The 21,100-nt window shown below is 42.1% G+C and overlaps 1 protein-coding gene across 3 annotated transcripts in view; it reads left to right on the top strand.

Moving 5' to 3' along the window:
• Nucleotides 1-21,100, top strand: part of ATP10A (ATPase phospholipid transporting 10A (putative)) — a 288,904-nt gene that overhangs the window by 213,211 nt on the left and 54,593 nt on the right. For all 3 annotated transcript variants that reach the window (XM_029604743.1, XM_029604744.1, XM_029604745.1), the window contains 4 exons: nt 2,589-2,692; nt 2,879-3,005; nt 11,295-11,479; nt 18,303-18,630. In XM_029604743.1, coding sequence (XP_029460603.1) covers nt 2,589-2,692; nt 2,879-3,005; nt 11,295-11,479; nt 18,303-18,630 — 744 coding nt within the window. The remainder of the gene's footprint in view (nt 1-2,588; nt 2,693-2,878; nt 3,006-11,294; nt 11,480-18,302; nt 18,631-21,100) is intronic.

Below are 21,100 nucleotides of genomic sequence, written 5' to 3'. Positions count from 1 at the left end.
GGTGTGCTTGGAATAGGTATAAAAAATGCTGGAAGAGGTACATAGACGATGTTTTCATCATATGGGAAAGACCACAGTCTGCCCTCCTTGAGTTTCATGCTTGGCTAAATAATTTGGATACCTGTCTTAAATTCACCATGAATTTTCACGACCAGCAGGTGGCATACTTGGACATATTGATTACCAGACATGACCACAAAGTTAAGACCAGTATATTTCGTAAACTGAACGATCTCAATAATTTGCTCTGTTTTGATAGTTCTCACCCGGTTGCCTTTAAAACAAATCTTCCTGTAGGACAATTCCTAAGATTGAGGAGATTATGCACCGGCTGCACTGAATTTAAGAATCAAGCCAGACATATGGCGGATCAGTTTCTACAGCGGGGGTACCCTGTCCACTGTGTGAAATCAGCGTATCGCAGAGCCCTATATTCCAACAGGGATTATTTGTTTTCGAAAAATACCACAGAGGAGGAATTGAACCCCCAGACCTTGGTTCTTAGACATACTTTGGCATCTCCCTCTATTAGCGAGCCATTCGAAAACATTGGGAGATCCTCTAGGGAAATCCACCCCTTATTTAAGGAACCGATTAGAATTGCATTTACTAGAGGTCGGAACATTAATGATCATGTAGTCCATTCAAGTAGCCACAATCCTCCAATGATACCGGAGACAATGAAGCCTTGTATGAAATGCATGTGCTGTCCACTAAAATCAACACAAACCACTATTAAAACCGCATCGGGTTGGTTATTCTTTCTGCCTAAATTCACTTGCCATACTTCCTTTGTGGTCTATGCCATATTCTGTCCATGCCCATTAGTGTATGTGGGAATGACCAAACGTCAAATACGTATTAGACTCACAGAGCACAGATGTTGCTTGAAGACTGGCAGTATAGAAGAACCACTTGTGGCACATTTTAAAGATTTCAATCATGTCTTTAATGACATAAGGTGGACAGTGCTGGAAATTGTACATGCACATTGGAGAGGAGGAGGAGACAGAGTTAAGCGTCTTAGACAGTGTGAACAAAAATAGATCTATCAGCTCCAGTCAGTTAACTCCACATGGACTAAAAAGCTATCCCTCTGTTGGTTGGTTAAATACCTCCATAAGAATGTAGCATAAGGAGGGTAATTTTCAGAGTAGCGCTTTACCCACAGAAATGGCTCTTAATAGAAAATTATGCGACCGACACCCGCATAAAATTCTGTACATACACGCTGTATATGTGCATAGGGATAGGTGTTTCAAGGGAGGAGTCTAACTGGGAATGGAACTTATCTGCATACTTTTTTATTTTAAAAGCTATGCACACAAAGTGCCGGATTTTAAAAGTCCTACTCGCACCGGGCCTATTTTAAAAAGGCCCGGCGACACGCGTAAAGCCCCGGGACGCGTGTAAGTCCCGGGGCTTTACTAAAGGAGAAGTCTGGGGGTGGGGGTGGGGCCAGAGGCCTCCGATACAGCGGCCATTGCCGCTGTGTCGGAAGAACATGTGCCGGCAGGCTGCTGGCACGCCCAACTTGCGCCTGCCCAGAGGCAGAAGCAAAAGGTAAGACAAAAGTCAGGGGGGGGGAGGTTAGAGTAGGGCTGGGGGGGGGAAAGGTTAGGGGAAGGGGTGGGAAGGTCAGGCTAGTGGGAAGGGAACGGGGGAAGGCAGCGCAGCGCACCAACCCCCGATTTTATAACATGCGCACGCTTGTTATAAAATCGGGCATACATGTCTGCATGCTGGGTAGCGCGCGCACCTTTTAAAATCTACCCCAAATGCTCTCAGCAAAACTATGTGCGCCATCTAGCAGGTGTAGTTATGTGTGCCCATAGTTTTGCCAGGCTCATTTTCAAAGTGGGCTTATACATGTAAGTCCATTTTGAATCTTGTTGGTACTTTTATGCATATTTGCCAGCTAAGTTATGCACAATGTTATAGAATTACCCCCAAAGCACTCAAGATTAATACCTATCAATCCCTGCAGTTTGAAATTGCCTTCTTTTGAAGTAACAGGATCCCTCCAAGCTTGCGATTGTTGGGTTCTGCCCCTGCCACTGAATTATCAGAGTATGCAAGTGCTAATAGAAAGTGTGTGACTTTTGTAATGATCATTAGATTGTTTCTGTGGATTCAGATGGATGAAAGTTATAGTAGTATTGGATACTGAAACATATTTTCATGCTTATACGTTTGTTCTAATGGCCAGGTAGAAGCACTTGTAAGATAGTTGAACTTTCTGCAGTCCAGAAAACCAACATAAATCTTATTTTAATAGCATATGATACTCCAGGCTGTGCTTTGTCAACTTATATTGTCACTCCCTGGTTTTTCTTAATGATACACTAGAATTCATAGACAACCATCTTTTTCAAATAAGATGCGTAAACTTCAGTTTCTTGCATACTTATATAAGCTTAAATAAATAAGGGAAGTGGGAAATATCAAGGCACTTTAACAGCAGGGAAAAATACTCCATGTAATATGCTTTATTTATTACCTGGAGACTTGGTGTTTAATCTACTTGATTTGTTCACAAGAATTGTATTTTGTGCCATCTTTCACTAATTGCTTTGTGTTTTATTTAGATGACTGTAGAGCCAAACGCAAAAATAAAATCCTAAGTAAAACACAGAATTACCTTAACCTGTATGCCATTGATGGGCTCCGAACCTTGTGTATTGCCAAAAGAGTAAGTCAGTTTGTGGTAGTAAGTATATTTTGATGCAACAGCTGTTATAGTTACTTTATTTCTGTGCAGTATACAAGGGGTTTTTCACATTTTTAACATGTTTTTAAAGTACAGCATGCTTAACTAAAATAAAATATTACTATCACAACAATTTTAATTGTTGACATTTAATTTTCTTTTATGTAGGTCCTCAGTAAAGAAGAATATGCTTGTTGGTTGAAAAATCACTTGCAAGCCGCATCTTCCATTGAAAACAGGGAAGAGTTGCTGTTTCAGTCTGCAATTCACCTGGAAACAAATCTGCACCTTTTGGGTAACTGCTAGGTTTCAGAGTTTAGCATGGAATCAGTTTCATGCCTTTTAAGGTTCAGATTTATTTTAAACTTGTACTTTTTGAGGTACTTTGTTTCCATAAATTGATGAAAATGGAACTTTTTTGGTTGTGGTCCTTGTAACATATAAAATGGCTTGGTTACCACATACTGTAAAGCAAGACCTGTGCCCATATGGCCCTAATGATCTACCGGGTGTTTCATTCTGTCGTTCCTTTTCCCTTGCTTCCCCACTGGCTCTGTTTTGCCCTTCTTGGCCACCTGCTGTAGTGTTGGTCATGTTTTAAATGTTAAACCCCTACAGCTTCAAACAAAAAACCCATACGTTTTAGCTCCTGGCTGAGCTTGGGTATGGGGGAACAACATTGCTATAAAGCAGTGGTTGGGTGAGAAGGCAGAAGACGGAGACCTTCAGAATTAGATGAGTGAAGGATGATAAAATAGGAGATTTGGGGATGTTTAGAAGAAATAAATTTTACATGGAAAAAAGTAAATATGAAGAAGCTGTAAAGACGGAAAAAATGGGAATGAAAGGTCACTGAGGGGTACAATGGAGGGGATATCAAGGAGCAGGCTAGAGTATGAAAGAGGATTGGGGACAGGTGAAAAGGAAGAGAAAAGTAAAGAAAAAATGATTTAAACAGAGAATAAATAGTTTCCCAGGATTTCAATATTGTATATAGCCAAATATGTTTTTGCTACTGTTTTGGACAGGAAAGATATATGTGGTAGGTCCCTCCACCAAGAAAATTCAAAAAAGAAGAGACCTCTAAGTGCAAAATAAATCACAAACAAAAACACTTAGTGATAAGTATTAAAGGCACATAAACATTTTTTGGTGTAGTGAAGGAAAAACTTCAGATGCCAAATCTCAAGCTATAAATACTAGGGATGTGAATCGAGCTTCGGGCGATTGAAAATATTATATGATATTTTCAAAATCGTCAGAAATCGGGGGCTCCCCCAAAACGATAGGAAAACCCCACGAAATTGTTCGTGGGGGTTCTCTGATCATTTTGGGGGAGGGTGGGAAAAACGGCACACAAAAATAACCCCTAAACCCACCCCGACCCTTTAAAACTAATCCCTTAGCTTCCCCCACCCTCCCAACCTCCCCAGAAACTTTTTACAGGTACCTGGTGGTCCAGTGGGGGTCCCGGGAGCGATCTCCCGCTCCCGGGCCGTCGGCTGCCACTAATCAAAATGGCGCCGATGGCCCTTTGCCCTTACCATGTGACAGGTATCCGTGCCATTGGCCGGCCCCTGTCACATGGAGGGAGCACTGGATGGCCAGCGCCATCTTTAAAAATGGCACGCGCCATCCAGTGCTCCTACCATGTGACAGGGGCCGGCCAATGGCACGGATACCCTGTCACATGGTAAGGGCAAAGGCCATCGGCGCCATTTTTATTAGTGGCAGCCGACGGCCCAAGAGCGGGAGATCGCTGCCCAGTCCCCCACTGGACCACCAGGTACCTGTAAAAAGTTTATTGGGAGGGTCAGGAGGGTGGGGGAAGCTAAGGGATTAGTTTTAAAGGGTCGGGGTGGGTTTTTTGTTTATCGGCTCGGGCGCAGCCGATAAACAAAACCGCGATCGGGCCGGACGAAAAAAAACCATGATGTGAATCGGAACCGGAATCAGAACCGATTCCGGTTCCGATTCACATCTCTAATAAATACTTGTGTAATGGATTTAAATTCACCATTATGAGTTTTAAAAAACCTCCATTTCTTTGTCTGGATTTTGTTTTGTGTGTGACAAATGTATCCTCTATTATGAAATACTATAAATGTCCCAAAATATATAAAAGTCCACTCTACAAAAAAAACTTTGATAAAAATCAACCTAATAAATGAAGCTTGACCGACGTGCTGCAAATGCGCAGTAGAGAGCAAGCTACCATGCTTATCTGTTTATCCAGATTTATCCTACACGCCCATGATTTATCCTACACGCCCATGATTTCCGCACTGTTATGCAAACCACCATGTTATCTAAACTCGATTATTGTAACTCCCTTTTCTTAGGCCACCCAGCTTCCACTATTAAACCCCTTCAAATCCTTCAAAATGCTATGGCACGAATCTTAACAAACACTAGAAAAACCGATCATATCACCCCCATATTACAAAATCTCCACTGGCTACCCATTGCTTTCCGTTCCCAATACAAAACACTAACCATCCTACATAACACACTATACAAAAACAACTCCCCCTGGCTTGAAGATATGCCTCAATTCCATCAAACTAACCGCCCCACCAGAAACGCCCTCGCCGGCACACTCCAAACCCCTTCACTTAAAATCGGGCACCTTACCACTACCAGGGAAAGAGCCTTCTCTATCGCGGGCCCCACCCTCTGGAACTCCCTCCCTGCCACACTCCGTTTAGAACCGTCCCTGAGCCATTTCAAAAAAGGAATCAAGACATGGCTGTTTAAACAAGCTTACCCCAACTCCTCTCATCCCTAGGCCCTGCACAACTTGGAACCCCTTCAACTTCCGCACAGCCCTCTCACGCATTTTCACCCCGGAAACCATTCCAGTACACCCACTGCTCACCCTCCCATACCATTCACCCTTCCCCTGCCCCCTGCAGCCTCCCCCCACCCCGCCCTTCACCCCTTAGCAACCTCCCTTTTACTTTCCCTCGTCATTCCACTTCTTCTTTCCCCCTCCCCCCATCCCCCTGCTCCCTCCCCCCTTACCCTCTTACCACTTACCTCCCCCCATCCCCCTCCCCCCCCGCTCCCTCCCCTCTCCCCCTAGTATATAATTGAATATAAGGGCACTCGCCCCCCCAACCTGTAAATAAGTTCTTTATATGTAACTTTATAAGTGCAGCTCATCCCCCCACCCTATACCTCCCTCCCACAAATCCCTCCTTCCCATCCTCACTACCCCACTTACCCAATTTCTTGGACTCACAACCCTCTCCATCATTCTTTTCAACGCCCAGTCCCTCTCCAAAAAAACCCCCATCCTGGATGACCTCCTCTCCGACTGCCAACCAGACATCTGCGCTGTGACTGAAACCTGGCTTAGAGAAACCGACATAGTCCTCCTTAACCAATTACCTACCCAGTCCTATGAAATTCTCTCTATCCCCCGACCAAAAAAAAAAAAAAGGAGGAGGCATTCTCCTTGCCTTCAAAAAACACCTCAACCTCAAACCAGTGCACATCACCTCACCTCCTAAATTAGAAATTGGCCTTTTCAAATCCTCTACGCTACAGATCTGCCTTATCTACGCTCCCCCCGGCTCCATTGAGCGTGATCCCTCCCCCTTAATTGAATTCATTGCCTCTAATATCAACACTGAAATTCCATCCATTATTCTAGGGGATTTCAACCTTCATATAGACTCCATCCCCCTCACTACTGCTTGCGAAACCTTCCTCACCTCCCTCCACGCCATAGGACTTAAACAGATCATCTCTTCACCAACCCATCGAGCAGGACACTCCCTTGACCTTATCTTCATAAACCAGAGGTTTCTCCCCCCACACCCCCCCTCCTGCTCCCCAGTCCCCTGGTCAGACCATTTCCTAATCGAAGCATCACTTACTCTCAACATACCTCCCTCACCCAAGCCAGCACATAACACAACCTTTGTCTCCAGAAAACCCTGCTCTAGCGAGGAACTGTCCCAAGCCATCTCTAATGAATTTCCAAACCTTGACTGCTCCAACCCTGAAGTCGCCCTCTCATCCTGGAACAAAATCACTCTTGATATTGCTGATAAACTATGTCCAATATCCAGACGCGAACTGAAACAATCGACCACAAACCGCCAGCCTTGGTACACACCTGAGCTGAAAACCCTAAAACACAAGCTTAGGCACTTGGAAAGAATCTGGCGCAAGGCCCCATCCCCCCATAACGCCTCCACCTACAAATCCGCCCTTCATCTATACAGAACCTCCACCCTTAACACCAAACGCAACTTCTATGCCTCCAAAATCCATGAATACATGTATAACCCAAAGGCGCTGTTCACCTATGTCTCCAACCTTACAAAGTCACCCCAAGCTGCATCCCTCGACAGCGACGCCTTCGCCAAATGTGAAGAAATTGCCCAATTCTTTCTCAATAAAATCTCCAACATCCTTCTCAGATTCCAATACCCCACAACCACAACCCTCCCTATCTCCTCCCCCCACGCCAACCTCATCACCTCCACACTTGAAAGTCTGGAGCCCACCTCACCTAAGGAAGTCGAAGCAGTTCTAAAAAAGCTCCGCCCAGCCTGTCACCCATCTGATACCATACCCACAAAAAGCCTCCTTTCCATCCCAAACTCCATCGCCAAACCAATTGCCGACATCATTAATTCATCCATCTCATCAGGATGCGTCCCCGACTCACTCAAACAAGCAATTGTCAAACCCCTACTCAAGAAACCCTCTCTAGACCCCAAAAATCCTTCTAACTTCCGTCCAATCTCTAACCTTCCTCTCATCTCCAAAGTCATGGAAAAAATTGTCAACGCACAACTCACAGAGCACCTAGAAAACCACAAAATACTGCACCCCACCCAATTTGGTTTCCGCAAACATTTCAACACGGAAACCCTCCTCCTCACCCTCTCAGATCACATCCTCAGAGGCATGGACCAAGGTAGAAGCTACCTCCTTGCCCTACTAGACATCTCCGTGGCCTTCGACACCATTGATCACAACAAACTTCTCACCCGACTGTCCGAAATTGGCATCTCAGGCACCGCCCTCCTATGGTTCAAATCCTACCTATCCAACAGGAAATTCTCCGTCAAAATTGGATGCGCTGAATCAGCACCCTACCCCCTGTCCCAAGGCGTCCCGCAAGGTTCCTCCCTCTCCTCCACCTTATTCAACATCTACCTCACCCCCCTATGTCACCTACTCACTGACCTCGGCCTCAAATTCTACCTCTACGCCGATGATGTGCAAATCATCATCCCTATTCAGAATTCCCTATCCAACACCCTAGCACACTGGAAATCTTGCCTCTCCTCCATAAATGACTTCCTCACACATATCCACCTCGCCCTCAACACCTCTAAAACTGAACTACTCCTCATATCCCCACACCAACCCCCCAAACCCCTAATCTCCAACGACCCTGCCTTTAAAGTCACGTCATCGCAAACACACGTAAGAGACCTTGGGGTTACCCTGGACCAGCAACAAAACCTAAAAAAACATATTAACTCCATCCTCAAAGAGGGATTTTTCAAGCTAAATATTCTAAAAAAGCTGAAACCCCTCCTCCACAACCAAGACTTCCGGACTGTCATTCAGGCCACCCTCTCTTCAAAACTTGACTACTGCAATGCCCTCCTCCTTGGACTCCCCTCCTCCTCCATCAAACCCCTACAAATGCTCCAGAATTCCATTGCTAGAGTCATCACTAACACCAAGAAATTTGAACATATCACCCCCATACTCAAAGACCTTCATTGGCTCCCCATCACATCCCGTACCCTCTTCAAAACCCTGTCCATTATCCACAAATCCCTTTACTCCCATAACTCTGACTGGCTTGATGACCCGCTCATCTTTACACGCTCTGACCAGCCCACCAGAACTGTCAATAAAGGTACCCTTACCATACCTTCCCTTAAAAAAGCCCACCTCTCTTCTACAAGGGATAGAGCAATCTCCATCTCAGGCCCCAGGCACTGGAACTCCCTTCCGACCCCCCTTAGACTCGAATCATGCTACGCAAAATTTAGAAAGAAACTAAAGACCTGGCTCTTCCGAATAGCCTACCTCGAATAGACCTCTCTTTCCCGCTCCACCCTGCCCCCTCTGTCCTCTTGACTAACACAATTGATCCACAGCCCTGTATATAATGTATTTATAATGTATTTATAGTTATACTCCATACTGTACATAGTTCATCACAGTTTACTGTCCGCTTCCTTGCCTTTATCTCCTCTGCAGCCTATGCTATGCCCCCTCCCAATACTCCTGTTCATTGTATTTCCTTTCCTCCTTTTTAGTTCCAATGTAAACCGGCATGATGTTTGCATACTAATGCCGGTATATAAAAACCTTAAATTAAAAAAAAAAATAAAAAAATAAAAAAATCTAATCCATGTCACTCAACTAAGTTATTCATGCTTGTTGACTCTCTTTTCTTGCACCTCCTTTTCTACCCAGTTCCTGTTATCCAATTTCTCCCAGTTAGCCACCCTTGTTCATTGTAATTTCCTTTCTCAGTTAATTGTGAACCGACATGATGTGTCCTACGAATGCCGGTATATAAAAATGTTAAATAAATAAATAAATAAATAAAAATTATGTAATTCAGTCCTTGTTGGTTGTTGCCTGAATATAGATCCACCTTTCTTCATTCCCCCTGCTGTTGAAGCAGAGAGCCATGCTGGCTATGCATTGAAAGTGAAGTATCAGTCTTGCTCCCCTGCCGTTGAAGCAGAGAGCTATGCTGGCTTTGCCTTGAAAGTGAAGTTTATATTCTGATGCTGTCAGCATTTCACCCGCTTGGACTGAGCCAGAGAAAACCACTGGTGTGTGCAATGCTTTGTTTTATCTGAGGAAAATAAAAATGAAATTAGAAAAATAAGTGCACAAAAATAAAACAACATAGCAAAAACTCACCAAGTTTTGCTTCCTCCAAATTTAACAATTTACAGTGAGAGATACATCTACTTTTTAATCTGAAATGGTCACAGCCACACAGCCGTCTCCTATTTCAAAAACTACATGTTCAATATAAAAACTGACACGTTACAAGGAGCAATTGGTGGAAATATTTCCTGTGATGTTTACATTGACAACACCCATGTTTAACATTTGAAGAATGTGAATTCCTGTCAGGCATATATTTCTTTTGTTACCATGGGGAATTTTTCATAAAAAAATAAATATCCCCATTCAATACGAAACTAAGACCACTTAGTTCCAAACTCTTAGTCCACATATCATGGTCCCCACTGTACAAATGTTTTAAAATAACATCAATAACAAAAAATCAGAGTTGTGGAAACATGATTTTCTTGAATACAATATAGCATGAGCGGTGCATCTGTACTTCCTTTTTTTTTTTTTTTTATAACTGCAATGTTCCGATATGTGCATTCTTAAACATCTTTTAGTTTTACCCATGTAGATCTTGTTGCAAGGGCACATGGCTACATAAATGACAAAAATTGATGCACAATTGGTAAAATTTTACAATGGATCTTCTTTCTGGTGGGAGGATGGATGAACTCCTTTGTGATCGACATGACCTCACAAGTACAACATGAACCTCACTTAAGTGATCTTTGAACCTGTCCTCTTTAATGCTGAAATCTTCATGCCAAAACTTGTCAGGATCCTGTACCTCAAGTGGCAGTTTAAAAAAAAATTGTTTTTAATAAATGTTCATTTATCAAGAACTTTGATAGAATACTCAAGTTTATTTTTTCGCATTGCCTGGTTATAACAGAGGGTCCTTGCTGCAGTTAAGAGCTGATTCCCATGCATGGTTTCCATATGTGCTTCCTTAGGGAAAGTCATACCTCGAGGACGCATTTGCAACAGTGGCCTTCTACTATGCATTTTACAAAACAAGAAATAAACTCTTTATGACCCAAGTTTGTTGTGTGGAAGAGTGCAATCTCACTTCTTTCTTTGACAGTTGGCTGAAGTTGACCACTTCTAAGAATAGTGGTGTGGTAACCTTTCTTTTATTAAAAAAAAAAGTAATAAGGGTTTAGTAGTCTTCTTTTGATATAAAAGCATATGAAATGCCATACTGGGTCAGACCAAGGTCCATCGAGCCCAGCATCCTATCTCTGACAGTGGCCAGTCCAGGTCACAAGCACCTGGCAGATCCTAAATAATAGATCTATTTCCTTTTACTCACTCTTGGGATAGCAATAGCATTTTTTAGTCTTCCTGGCTCATAATGTTTTATAGACATTTCCCTACAGACTTTTTAAAAACTTGTGTTTCTTGGATGACTGTGTTTTCAACATAATTGCCTTTGACCTTCTGAGATAACATCACTTAGGGGCTGATTTTAAAAGCCCTACGCGTGTAAATCCAGGGGCGGGGATGGGGCCAGAGGCACTCCCTTGTGCACGCACATGTTATAAAATTGAGCGTACATGTGCGCGTGCACATATTTTTGAACATCTACCCCTTAATGTGCTGTATTTCTGTTTACAGTATTAGTCTTAGGCTTAAGTAAGATCTGAAGGTGCATCTCAAATGAAATCTTTTTAGAGGACAAGATTTTTGCTAAAATATTGACTTGCATTGTTTTTGTAATCAGGTGCAACTGGTATTGAAGACCGTTTACAGGATGGTGTGCCAGAAACCATTGCCAGCCTGCGAAAAGCTGGACTACAGATCTGGGTTCTCACTGGAGACAAGCAAGAAACGGCAATAAATATTGGTTACTCTTGCAAACTATTAGATCATGATGAGGAAATTATCACATTGAATGCCGAGTCACAGGTAAGCTGTTCTGAATAATATGTTTTCTCTTATGATTGGTGCATTGTGTATGAAAACTTGTCATCTGTATGTAAGTTCCCATTGGCAAGGGAGCTAAGATGGTGTCCTGAGCCGGCTGCAGCGCAACATCTTTTTTCTTTGCAGTTTAATTTAATATTTCCAGCTCAGAATGTGAGGAAAAGAAATAGTGGGATTACCCCTTGAAATCCCTGACACCTTGGTCCGTACTAAGACACAGCTGTTTCAGTCCCTGACCTACTGAACAAAATTCTGCCAGGAGAGCTGAAGCAATGGTGCCACAGGAGGAGAAGTCAATGTCACTAGCATCATTGAGCCCAGGCAGTCCTGAGCAGCCACCGCTACCAGAAGGGTTTTTTCAGCTTTCCACAACTGGAACTTTGCTGTCACTGTGGGGACAGGTTGCCTTGACATCGGGTGGAGTCGGAGGGGATCTTGTGGCAGATTTGATGGAAGGGGATTCAGAATCATCAAGTAATCCAACTGCGAAGTTCTCATCTGGATTCTGTGCATCAGGTAGAATCTATTGTTGTGCGTACACAGAGACAATTTTCCTGTCATGCAAAGACATTTTTGGGGGGATGTTCCAAAGGCAATTGTCCCTCCAATTTTCAATCTATATCTACAGAGGTCGCTTTGCAAGCTCCTGAGAAGTTTTCCCTTCAAGGTCTGTGGTACGATGGCCAGAATTGAAGGCAACGTGGTGCTTTTGTTATTCCACTGTGTAAGTTTTTATCTAAAGTAGACTTTACATTTTCCAATCAGGATCGATCCATCGAGGAGTGTAAAAGTAATATTGATGAAACTGAAGAATAGATTGTTGTGCTACAAGGCACTAATGCTGCTTTAGTGAAAGATATGACCTCTCTAAGGATTAAAGTAGACTTTCTGGAAGGTATGGTAAGATACAAAAACTGGCAAAATGTTAGATTGTTATCTCCTTAAGAACTCCTGAAGAAATAATTCCATGATGTATTAAAATTCTCCCCTGATGTGATGCCCCCAGTTTCTTGGGTTTTCTACCTGCCTTGTCATACAGCAGAAAAAGGGTAAAGAACTTGTAGACTTTTTGACGTTAACTTTCCAAAATCCGACTGATAATGGAGAACTCTGTGGAAGAGATCAAGTCTAGGATTTGATGTTACATACTTTAAGTGTAGGAATGTATTATTTATGGGTCAAGTGGTCAGGATTTAACCAAACCTCTCTAGAGGTATCCAGAGTCTTAGAAAGAACTTAAGAACATAAGAAAATGCCATACTGGGTCAGACCAAGGGTCCATCAAGCCCAGCATCCTGCTTCCAACAGTGGCCAATCCAGGCCACAAGAACCTGGCAAGTACCCAAAAACTAAGTCTATTCCATGTTACCATTGCTAATGGCAGTGGCTATTCTCTAGGTGAACTTAATAGCAGGTAATGGACTTCTCCTCCAAGAACTTAACCAATCCTTTTTTAAACACAGCTATACTAACTGCACTAACCACATCCTCTGGCAACAAATTTCAGAGTTTAATTGTGCGTTGAGTAAAAAAAGAACTTTCTCCGATTAGTTTTAAATGTGCCCCATGCTAACTTCATGGAGTGCCCCCTAGTCTTTCTACTATCCGAAAGAGTAAATAACTGATTCACATCTACCCATTCTAGACCTCTCATGATTTTAAACACCTCTATCATATCCCCCCTCAGTCGTCTCTTCTCCAAGCTGAAAAGTCCTAACCTCTTTAGTCTTTCCTCATAGGGGAGTTGTTCCATTCCCCTTATCATTTTGGTAGCCCTTCTCCATCGAATTATATCTTTTTTGAGATGGGGCAACCAGAATTGTACACAGTATTCAAGGTGCGGTCTCACCATGGAGCGATACAGAGGCATTATGACATTTTCCGTTTTATTCACCATTCCCTTTCTAATAATTCCCAACATTCTGTTTGCTTTTTTGACTGCCACAGCACACTGAACCGACGATTTCAATGTGTTATCCACTATGACACCTAGATCTCTTTCTTGGGTTGTAGCACCTAATATGGAACCCAACATTGTGTAATTATAGCATGGGTTATTTTTCCCTATATGCATCACTTTGCACTTATCCACATTAAATTTCATCTGCCATTTGGATGCCCAATTTTCCAGTCTCACAAGGTCTTCCTGCAATTTATCACAATCTGCTTGTGATTTAACTACTCTGAACAATTTTGTGTCAACTGCAAATTTGATTATCTCACTCGTCGTATTTCTTTCCAGATCATTTATAAATATATTGAAAAATAAGGGTCCCAATACAGATCCCTGAGGCACACCACTGTCCACTCCCTTCCACTGAGAAAATTGTCCATTTAATCCTACTCTCTGTTTCCTGTCTTTTAGCCAGTTTGCAATCCACGAAGGACATCGCCACCTATCCTATGACTTTTTACTTTTCCTAGAAGCCTCTCATGAGGAACTTTGTCAAACGCCTTCTGAAAATCCAAGTATAATATATCTACCGGTTCACCGTTAACCACATGTTTATTAACTCCTTCAAAAAAGTGAAGCAGATTTGTGAGGCAAGACTTGCCTTAGGGAAAGCCATGCTGACTTTGTTCCATTAAACCATGTATTTCTATATATTCTGTGATTTTGATGTTTAGAACACTTTCCACTATTTTTCCTGGCACTGAAGTCAGGCTAACTGGTCTGTAGTTTCCCGGATCGCCCCTGGAGCCCTTTTTAAATATTGGGGTTACATTTGCTATCCTCCAGTCTTCAGGTACAATGGATGATTTTAATGATAAGTTACAAATTTTTACTAATAGGTCTGAAATTTCATTTTTTAGTTCCTTCAGAACTCTGGGGTGTATACCATCCGGTCCGGCTGATTTACTACTCTTCAGTTTGTCAATCAGGCCTACCACATCTTCTAGGTTCACTGTGATTTGATTCAGTCCATCTGAATCATTACCCATGAAAACCTTCTCCATTATGGGTACCTCCCCAACATCCTCTTCAGTAAACACCGAAGCAAAGAAATCATTTAATCTTTCCGCGATGGTCTTATCTTCTCTAAGTGCCCCTTTAACCCCTCGATTATCTAACGGTCCAACTGACTCCCTCACAGGCTTTCTGCTTCGGATATATTTTAAAAAGTTTTTACTGTGAGTTTTTGCCTCTACAGCCAACTTCTTTTCAAATTCTCTCTTAGCCTGTCTTATCAATGTCTTACATTTAACTTGCCAATGTTTATGCTTTATCCTATTTTCTTCTGTTGGATCCTTCTTCCAATTTTTGAATGAAGATCTTTTGGCTAAAATAGCTTCTTTCACCTCCACTTTTAACCATGCCGGTAATCGTTTTGCCTTCTTTCCACCTTTCTTAATGTGTGGAATACATCTGGACTGTGCTTCTAGAATGGTATTTATTAACAATGACCACGCCTCTTGGACATTTTTTACTTTTGTAGCTGCTCCTTTCAGTTTCTTTCTAACAATTTTTCCCATTTAATCAGTTTCCCTTTTGAAAATTTAGCACGAGAGCCTTGGATTTGCACACTGTTCCTCTTCCAGTCATTAAATCAAATTTGATCATATTATGATCACTATTGCCAAGCGGCCCCACCACCAACTTTGTGGCACTGCGTCAGCAAGTCATGAATGCTGGAGCTATCTTTTTTTCTCAAACTTCCTTGCAACTGTATAGGGATGAATTGGTGTTCTGCTTACATCTTTATTGTGCATGACCAATTGATTGCTTTCCTCAGAAGTAAGCCTAAAAGAATGATTTAATCCCAGTTAAACAGGTTGTGCTTGCTAAGATATCAATTTTCGATTTCTTTTCTCCCTTTTTGTTCTCCCGTGGAACATCCATTGATTCCTCAATGTGGACTTTGTATCACATATTTTATTGGGATGTTTCCTTTAATGATTTCTGGGTAAATTAATATGTAGGTGATACCATCATGGAAAGGAAATCTGTTTTCTTGATGTGAATTTAAAAGCATATAAAAATAAAATTGACACTGACAAATGTCATTAAATTCTCAAACAAGCAGAATTAAATCAACCATAACCAGTGGATGACGGCACCAACATGGACCCAGCTCTCAGAGCTCAGAACATGCGAGGGAGTTCTCTTTCTTTGTTTGAGCTACTGCATAAATGGATTCCCACTCACTCTTGAATTTGCAAGTTTCTTTTGGCAGCCCCTCAGAAAGAACTTTTAACTTCTGTTTTTAAAAAATAAATATGGAAAAGTCAAAATTTAAGAAACCTTTGGTTAGTGGTTTCAAGACCTGCAGGTATGACTATGTATATCCATTACGGACACCCATTCCATCTGCTATTGCTGTCTGGGCCCGGACTGCATGGTGTTTTAAACTGCCCTAGCTGAGATCAGATGTCCCTGCGGGTACTTCAGACCTGCACCTGGAAGACAGAAGACCTGTAGAAGGCAGTGCTGGGTAAGACCTTGGTGTTAAATTCTTGACAATTGGTGCTACTGCTCATCAGTTTCAAATTTATGCTAATTCATAAGAACATAAGAAATTGCTATGCTGGGTCAGACCAAGGGTCCATCAAGCCCAGCATCCTGTCTCCAACAGAGGCCAAACCAGGCCACAAGAACCTGGCAATTACCCAAACACTAAGAAGATCCCATGCTACTGATGCAATTAATAGCAGTGGCTATTCCCTAAGTAAACTTGATTAATAGCCGTTAATGGACTTCTCATCCAAGAACTTATCCAAAACATTTTTGAACCCAGCTACACTAACTGCACTAACCACATCCTCTGGCCACAAATTCCAGAGTTTTATTGTGCATTGAGTGAAAAATAATTTTCTCCGATTAGTCTTAAATGTGCTACTTGCAACCGTCATGGAATGCCCCCTAGTCCTTCTGTTATTCGAAAGTGTAAATAACCGAGTCACATCTACTCGTTCAAGACCTCTCATGATCTTAAAGACCTCTATTATATCCCCCCTCAGCCGTCTCTTCTCCAAGCTGAACAGCCCTAACCTCTTCACCTTTCCTTATAGGGGAGCTTTATCATTTTGGTTGCCCTTCTCTGTACCTTCTCCATCGCAACTATCTTTTTTGAGATGCGGCGACCAGAATTGTACACAGTATTCAAGGTGCGGTCTCACCATGGAGCGATATATAGGCATTATGACATTTTCCATTTTATTATCCATTCCCTTCCTAATAATTCCTAACATTCTGTTTGCTTTTTTAACTGCTGCAGCACACTGAGCCGATGATTTTAAAGTATTATCCATTATGATGCCTAGATCTTTTTCCTGGGTGGTAGCTCCTAATATGGAACCTAATATCGTGTAACTACAGCAAACGTTATTTTTCCCTATATGCAACACCTTGCACTTGTCCACATTAAATTTCATCTGCCATTTGGATGCCCAGTCTTCCAGTCTTGCATTGTCCTCCTGTAATGTATCACAGTCCGTCTGTGATTTAACTACTCTGAATAATTTTGTATCATCCGCAAGCTTGATAACCTCACTTGTCGTATTCCTTTCCAGATCATTTATATATATATATTGAAAAGCACTGGTCCAAGTACAGATCCCTGAGGCACTCCACTTACCACTCCCTTCCACTGAGAAAATTGTCCATTTAATCGTACTCTCTGTTTCCTGTCTTTTAGCCAGTTTGCAATCCACGAAAGGACATCGTCACCTATCCCATGACTTTTTAGTTTTCATAGAAGCCTCTCATGAGGGACTTTGTCAAACATCTTCAGAAAATCCAAATACACTACATCTACCAGTTTACCTTTATCCACATGTTTATTAACCCCTTCAAAAAATGAAGCAGATTTGTTAGGCAAGACTTCCCTTGGGTAAATCCATGTTGACTGTGTGCCATTAAACCATGTATTTCTATTTGCTCTACGATTTTGATCTTGAGAATAGTTTCCACTATTTTTCCCGGCACAGAAGTCAGGCTCATTGGTTTATAGTTACCCGGATCACCCCTGGAGCCTTTTTTAAATATTGGGGTTACAATGGCCACCCTCCAGTCTTCAGGTACAATGGATGATTTTAATGATAGGTTACAAATTTTAACTAATAGATCAGAAATTTCATTTTTTAGTTCCTTCAGTACCCTAGGATGCATACTATCCGGTCCAGGTGATTTGCTACTCTTTAGTTTGTCAATCTGGCCTACTACATCTTCCGGGTTTATAGTGATTTAGTCAGTTTGTCTGACTCATCACTCCTGAAAACCATCTCCAGAACTGGTATCTCCCCAACATCCTCATTAGTAAACACGAAAACAAAGAATTCATTTAGTCTTTCTGCAATGGCCTTATCTTCCCTAAGAGCCCCTTTAACCCCTCGGTCATCTAATGGTCCAACCAACTCCCTCACAGGTTTCTTGCTTCGGATATATTTAAAAAAGCTTTTATTATGAGTTTTTGCCTCTATGGCCAACTTCATTTCAAATTCTCTCTTCGCCTGTCTTATCAATGTTTTACACGTAACTTGACAATGCTTATGTTTTATTCTATTTTCTTCAGATGGATCCTTCTTCCAATTTTTGCAAACAGGAAAGCAAAAAGTGATTAAATATGGTGAAATGAAAGCAAAACTGTTTAACTTGCTTAGTGCTTCCTTCCTTGTTTTCTTTCCCGCATGGAGGAATATTTATTTTTTTAAGTGCAAAGAACTACAACTAGCAACCATATTTCCATCAAATTTTTTTTATTTATTTTTACTACTTTAATAAAGTGTCTTTTCTGCATGCTTTCACTGTGGGCACTATAGCTCCCTCTCTTCTTTATATCTTGACATGTGTATGATTTTATTTCAGGAAGGTTGTGCTGCTTTGCTCAAACATAGTTTGCACTACGTACAGTCTACATTTTCAAAGGATCAAGTAGACGGAGCTGCTGAAAATAAGGAAGTTGGCTTTGCTCCCCTCCATCTACCTTTGTCGTTGGACTCAGTGAAACCCAGCCTGGGCCTCGTGATTGATGGAAAGACACTGGCTTACGCACTGGACATGAGCCTAGAGGATACATTTTTGTCACTAGCGAGGCAGTGCCGCTCAGTGCTTTGTTGCCGCTCTACTCCTCTTCAGAAGAGCATGGTGGTGAAACTTATCCGGGACAAGTTAAAAGCAATGACTCTAGCAATAGGTACGTGTGTTCATATGTGCAGCATAAAGCTGGATATTAATATCTAAAAGGAGCTTGTAGTTTCAGATTTTAATTATGTATTTATTTAAAAGTATTTATAATTTGCCAATTCTTTAATTAGCCCTCACAAGTCTCCTATGCAGGACCATATCAAAAGCTTTATATAAATACATAGGAGCCTCACAGTTCAATACTTCAAAGGTCAGAGAGAAAATGCCACTTCACGAAACGCGTAGCCAATGCAAAGCCTGGAGACTAGGAATAATATGCTCAAAATGTTTGCTATTGTTTTGTTTTTTCATTCTAAGTTAAGGCAATGATTTTTTTCATTTCATGAAATAGGAAAGAACTCGCACCAGCCATGCCAAATGGTGAGGAAGTGTTTAGCATGCAGAGCTTTCTCAGAAGCCGTATCTGTGTGTGTTCCTCAGCCCTGTCCAATGAGTGATGGATTCTTTTTTCTTTTACAGTTTTTGATGCCTGTGCACTACAATGGTTCTTAAAGAGCAATGCACTAATTTCTTTTGGCGGAGCCTGCTAAAGAGCTGCCTATATAGCAAACATGCCGAAATAGAGTGCCTGCAAAAGTGGAGCATGCACACTACTGAAATCCTGTCTGCTAAGCAGGCCAAATTTAATGAGGAATTTCATTACCCTTACCCCCGAAGGCTGATTGCCATTTCACCCTCTTCCATCCCTTCCAACACAAGAATCGAGGAGCTTCCATGCCCCGATACCCTCGCCATGCCCCAACAAAAAGTTAGAGGGCCCTCTATGCTTTGTCACCTCCTTCAACCCCAGGTCCCCCTCCTGTCCCTTCTGAAGCAGTAGACAGGAAGATGGGGCAAGAAAGAGCACGATTCCCTTCTTCCCTGCTCCTGCCAAGATCCAAAATGGTGCCAGCTTATCCTCACATGCTCCTGTACCTCATGCACATTTTAGCATGTATTTACTGTTTTCGGGGAGCTATTTAGTGTGTGCTAGGGCCTTAGTTCATTGCGTGCTATGTAGTGTGCATGCTAAATGGCTACAGCATGTACACTAAGCTTTAGTGCATAGGCCCATTTGTAGGCAGCATGCTTGTACATTTACTTTGATTCAGTGTGCTTAGGAAATGGTGTTACAGGGGGGTAACTGTTCAGCATTAGTAATGTGATTAAGGATAGAAAGGCAGTACGAAAATGTAACCAAAAGTGTTACCGTAATATGCATCATTGAAAGCATACACATTACCTTATCTGACATTTCTTTTTTCAGTAAGTGTTACCATGAATGTCAGAAGAGAATTTTTTATCTTAGTGTCAAGTTCTGACTTCAGGTTACCTGACATCCCAAGGGCATAGAAGGCCTCTCCCAGGGCATGAGGCCAACTATAGTCTCACAGGCCGAGCAAAAAATGGGTGCTCATATTGAGCGCCCGTTTTCCTAATATAATTGCATCTATCCCCTGTGCGCCTAATGCAATATTCTAATGAGGAAAAAATTGAAGCAGTGTACAAAAAGGCGTGCTAGGGAGACATTTGCATTTCTGGTACTCAAAAGTTTATTGCATCGGGTGCACAGACTTCTAAATTGTGTGCTCCTAACAAAAGTGCATTCTTTACATGAAGTTACAGAAATCTGCAAGGCCTGTTGCTTACCAAAAGGAAAGGAATTGCTCACAGTTTTTTAAGGTGCCTTTAGATAATCATCATGCTCCACACCAGTAATCCCTATATATTTTTTATTTTTTGTTCTAACCCCAGATAACTAAATCTTACACTAACCTACCTAAACAACCTTACCATACACAACAATAAGACCAAATGTTTTGTGTTTCTCATGAGCCCTTGACTGCGAGTAAATTTTATTCCACCTCCAGAGCTGGAGTTAATTTTCCGGTGTAAAAAATTGTGCATTGGGTGCCCAGCCTTTGGGCTCGCTTTCCTGCATCGGGCGTTAATAGCTAATGTCTTCACATACATGGAATTTAAACGTGATGGGCGCTATCCATTACTCATTTGTTAGAACATGTATTTGATGCACTAATTTCCTTGCTGCATCAGATGATAATTGTGCTCATGAAACGCACACTCAACCGCAAGTAAACCCTTATGCTAGGCTGGACACGTCCTATTGCATTGGCCTGAGTCTCTGACGTTGATGGTCATCCCAGATGCTGATCTGGACGTTGCAAGATGTCCCGTTCAGGCCAGGGTGTCCAAAAGTGGATCAAGCATTTTGAGATCTGAAGCAGAGTACCTCTGTTGTTGTGTAGAGGCAATGTCAGAGTTCTTTAGTATGGGCTAGGTAGCCTTGAAGGTTTTGGGAACACTTCTCTGTTTCTGGTAATCCATTTACAAAAGCAAGGGCTAATCTGCTTCTTCTGGGGCCTCAGAGGGAACCCAGCTTCTCCGGCGCCTCAGAGGGAACCCAGCGGTGAACTTGGCCTGCGCAACCGGCGCTGGAGCCCGTCGGGGTAAGGCCTCCT

This window comes from Rhinatrema bivittatum, chromosome 5 (genome assembly GCF_901001135.1).
Source record: "Rhinatrema bivittatum chromosome 5, aRhiBiv1.1, whole genome shotgun sequence".
NCBI lineage: Eukaryota > Metazoa > Chordata > Amphibia > Gymnophiona > Rhinatrematidae > Rhinatrema > Rhinatrema bivittatum.
The sequence above is the reverse complement of the archived record's forward strand: the minus strand, read 5'-3'. Positions and strand labels throughout refer to the sequence as shown.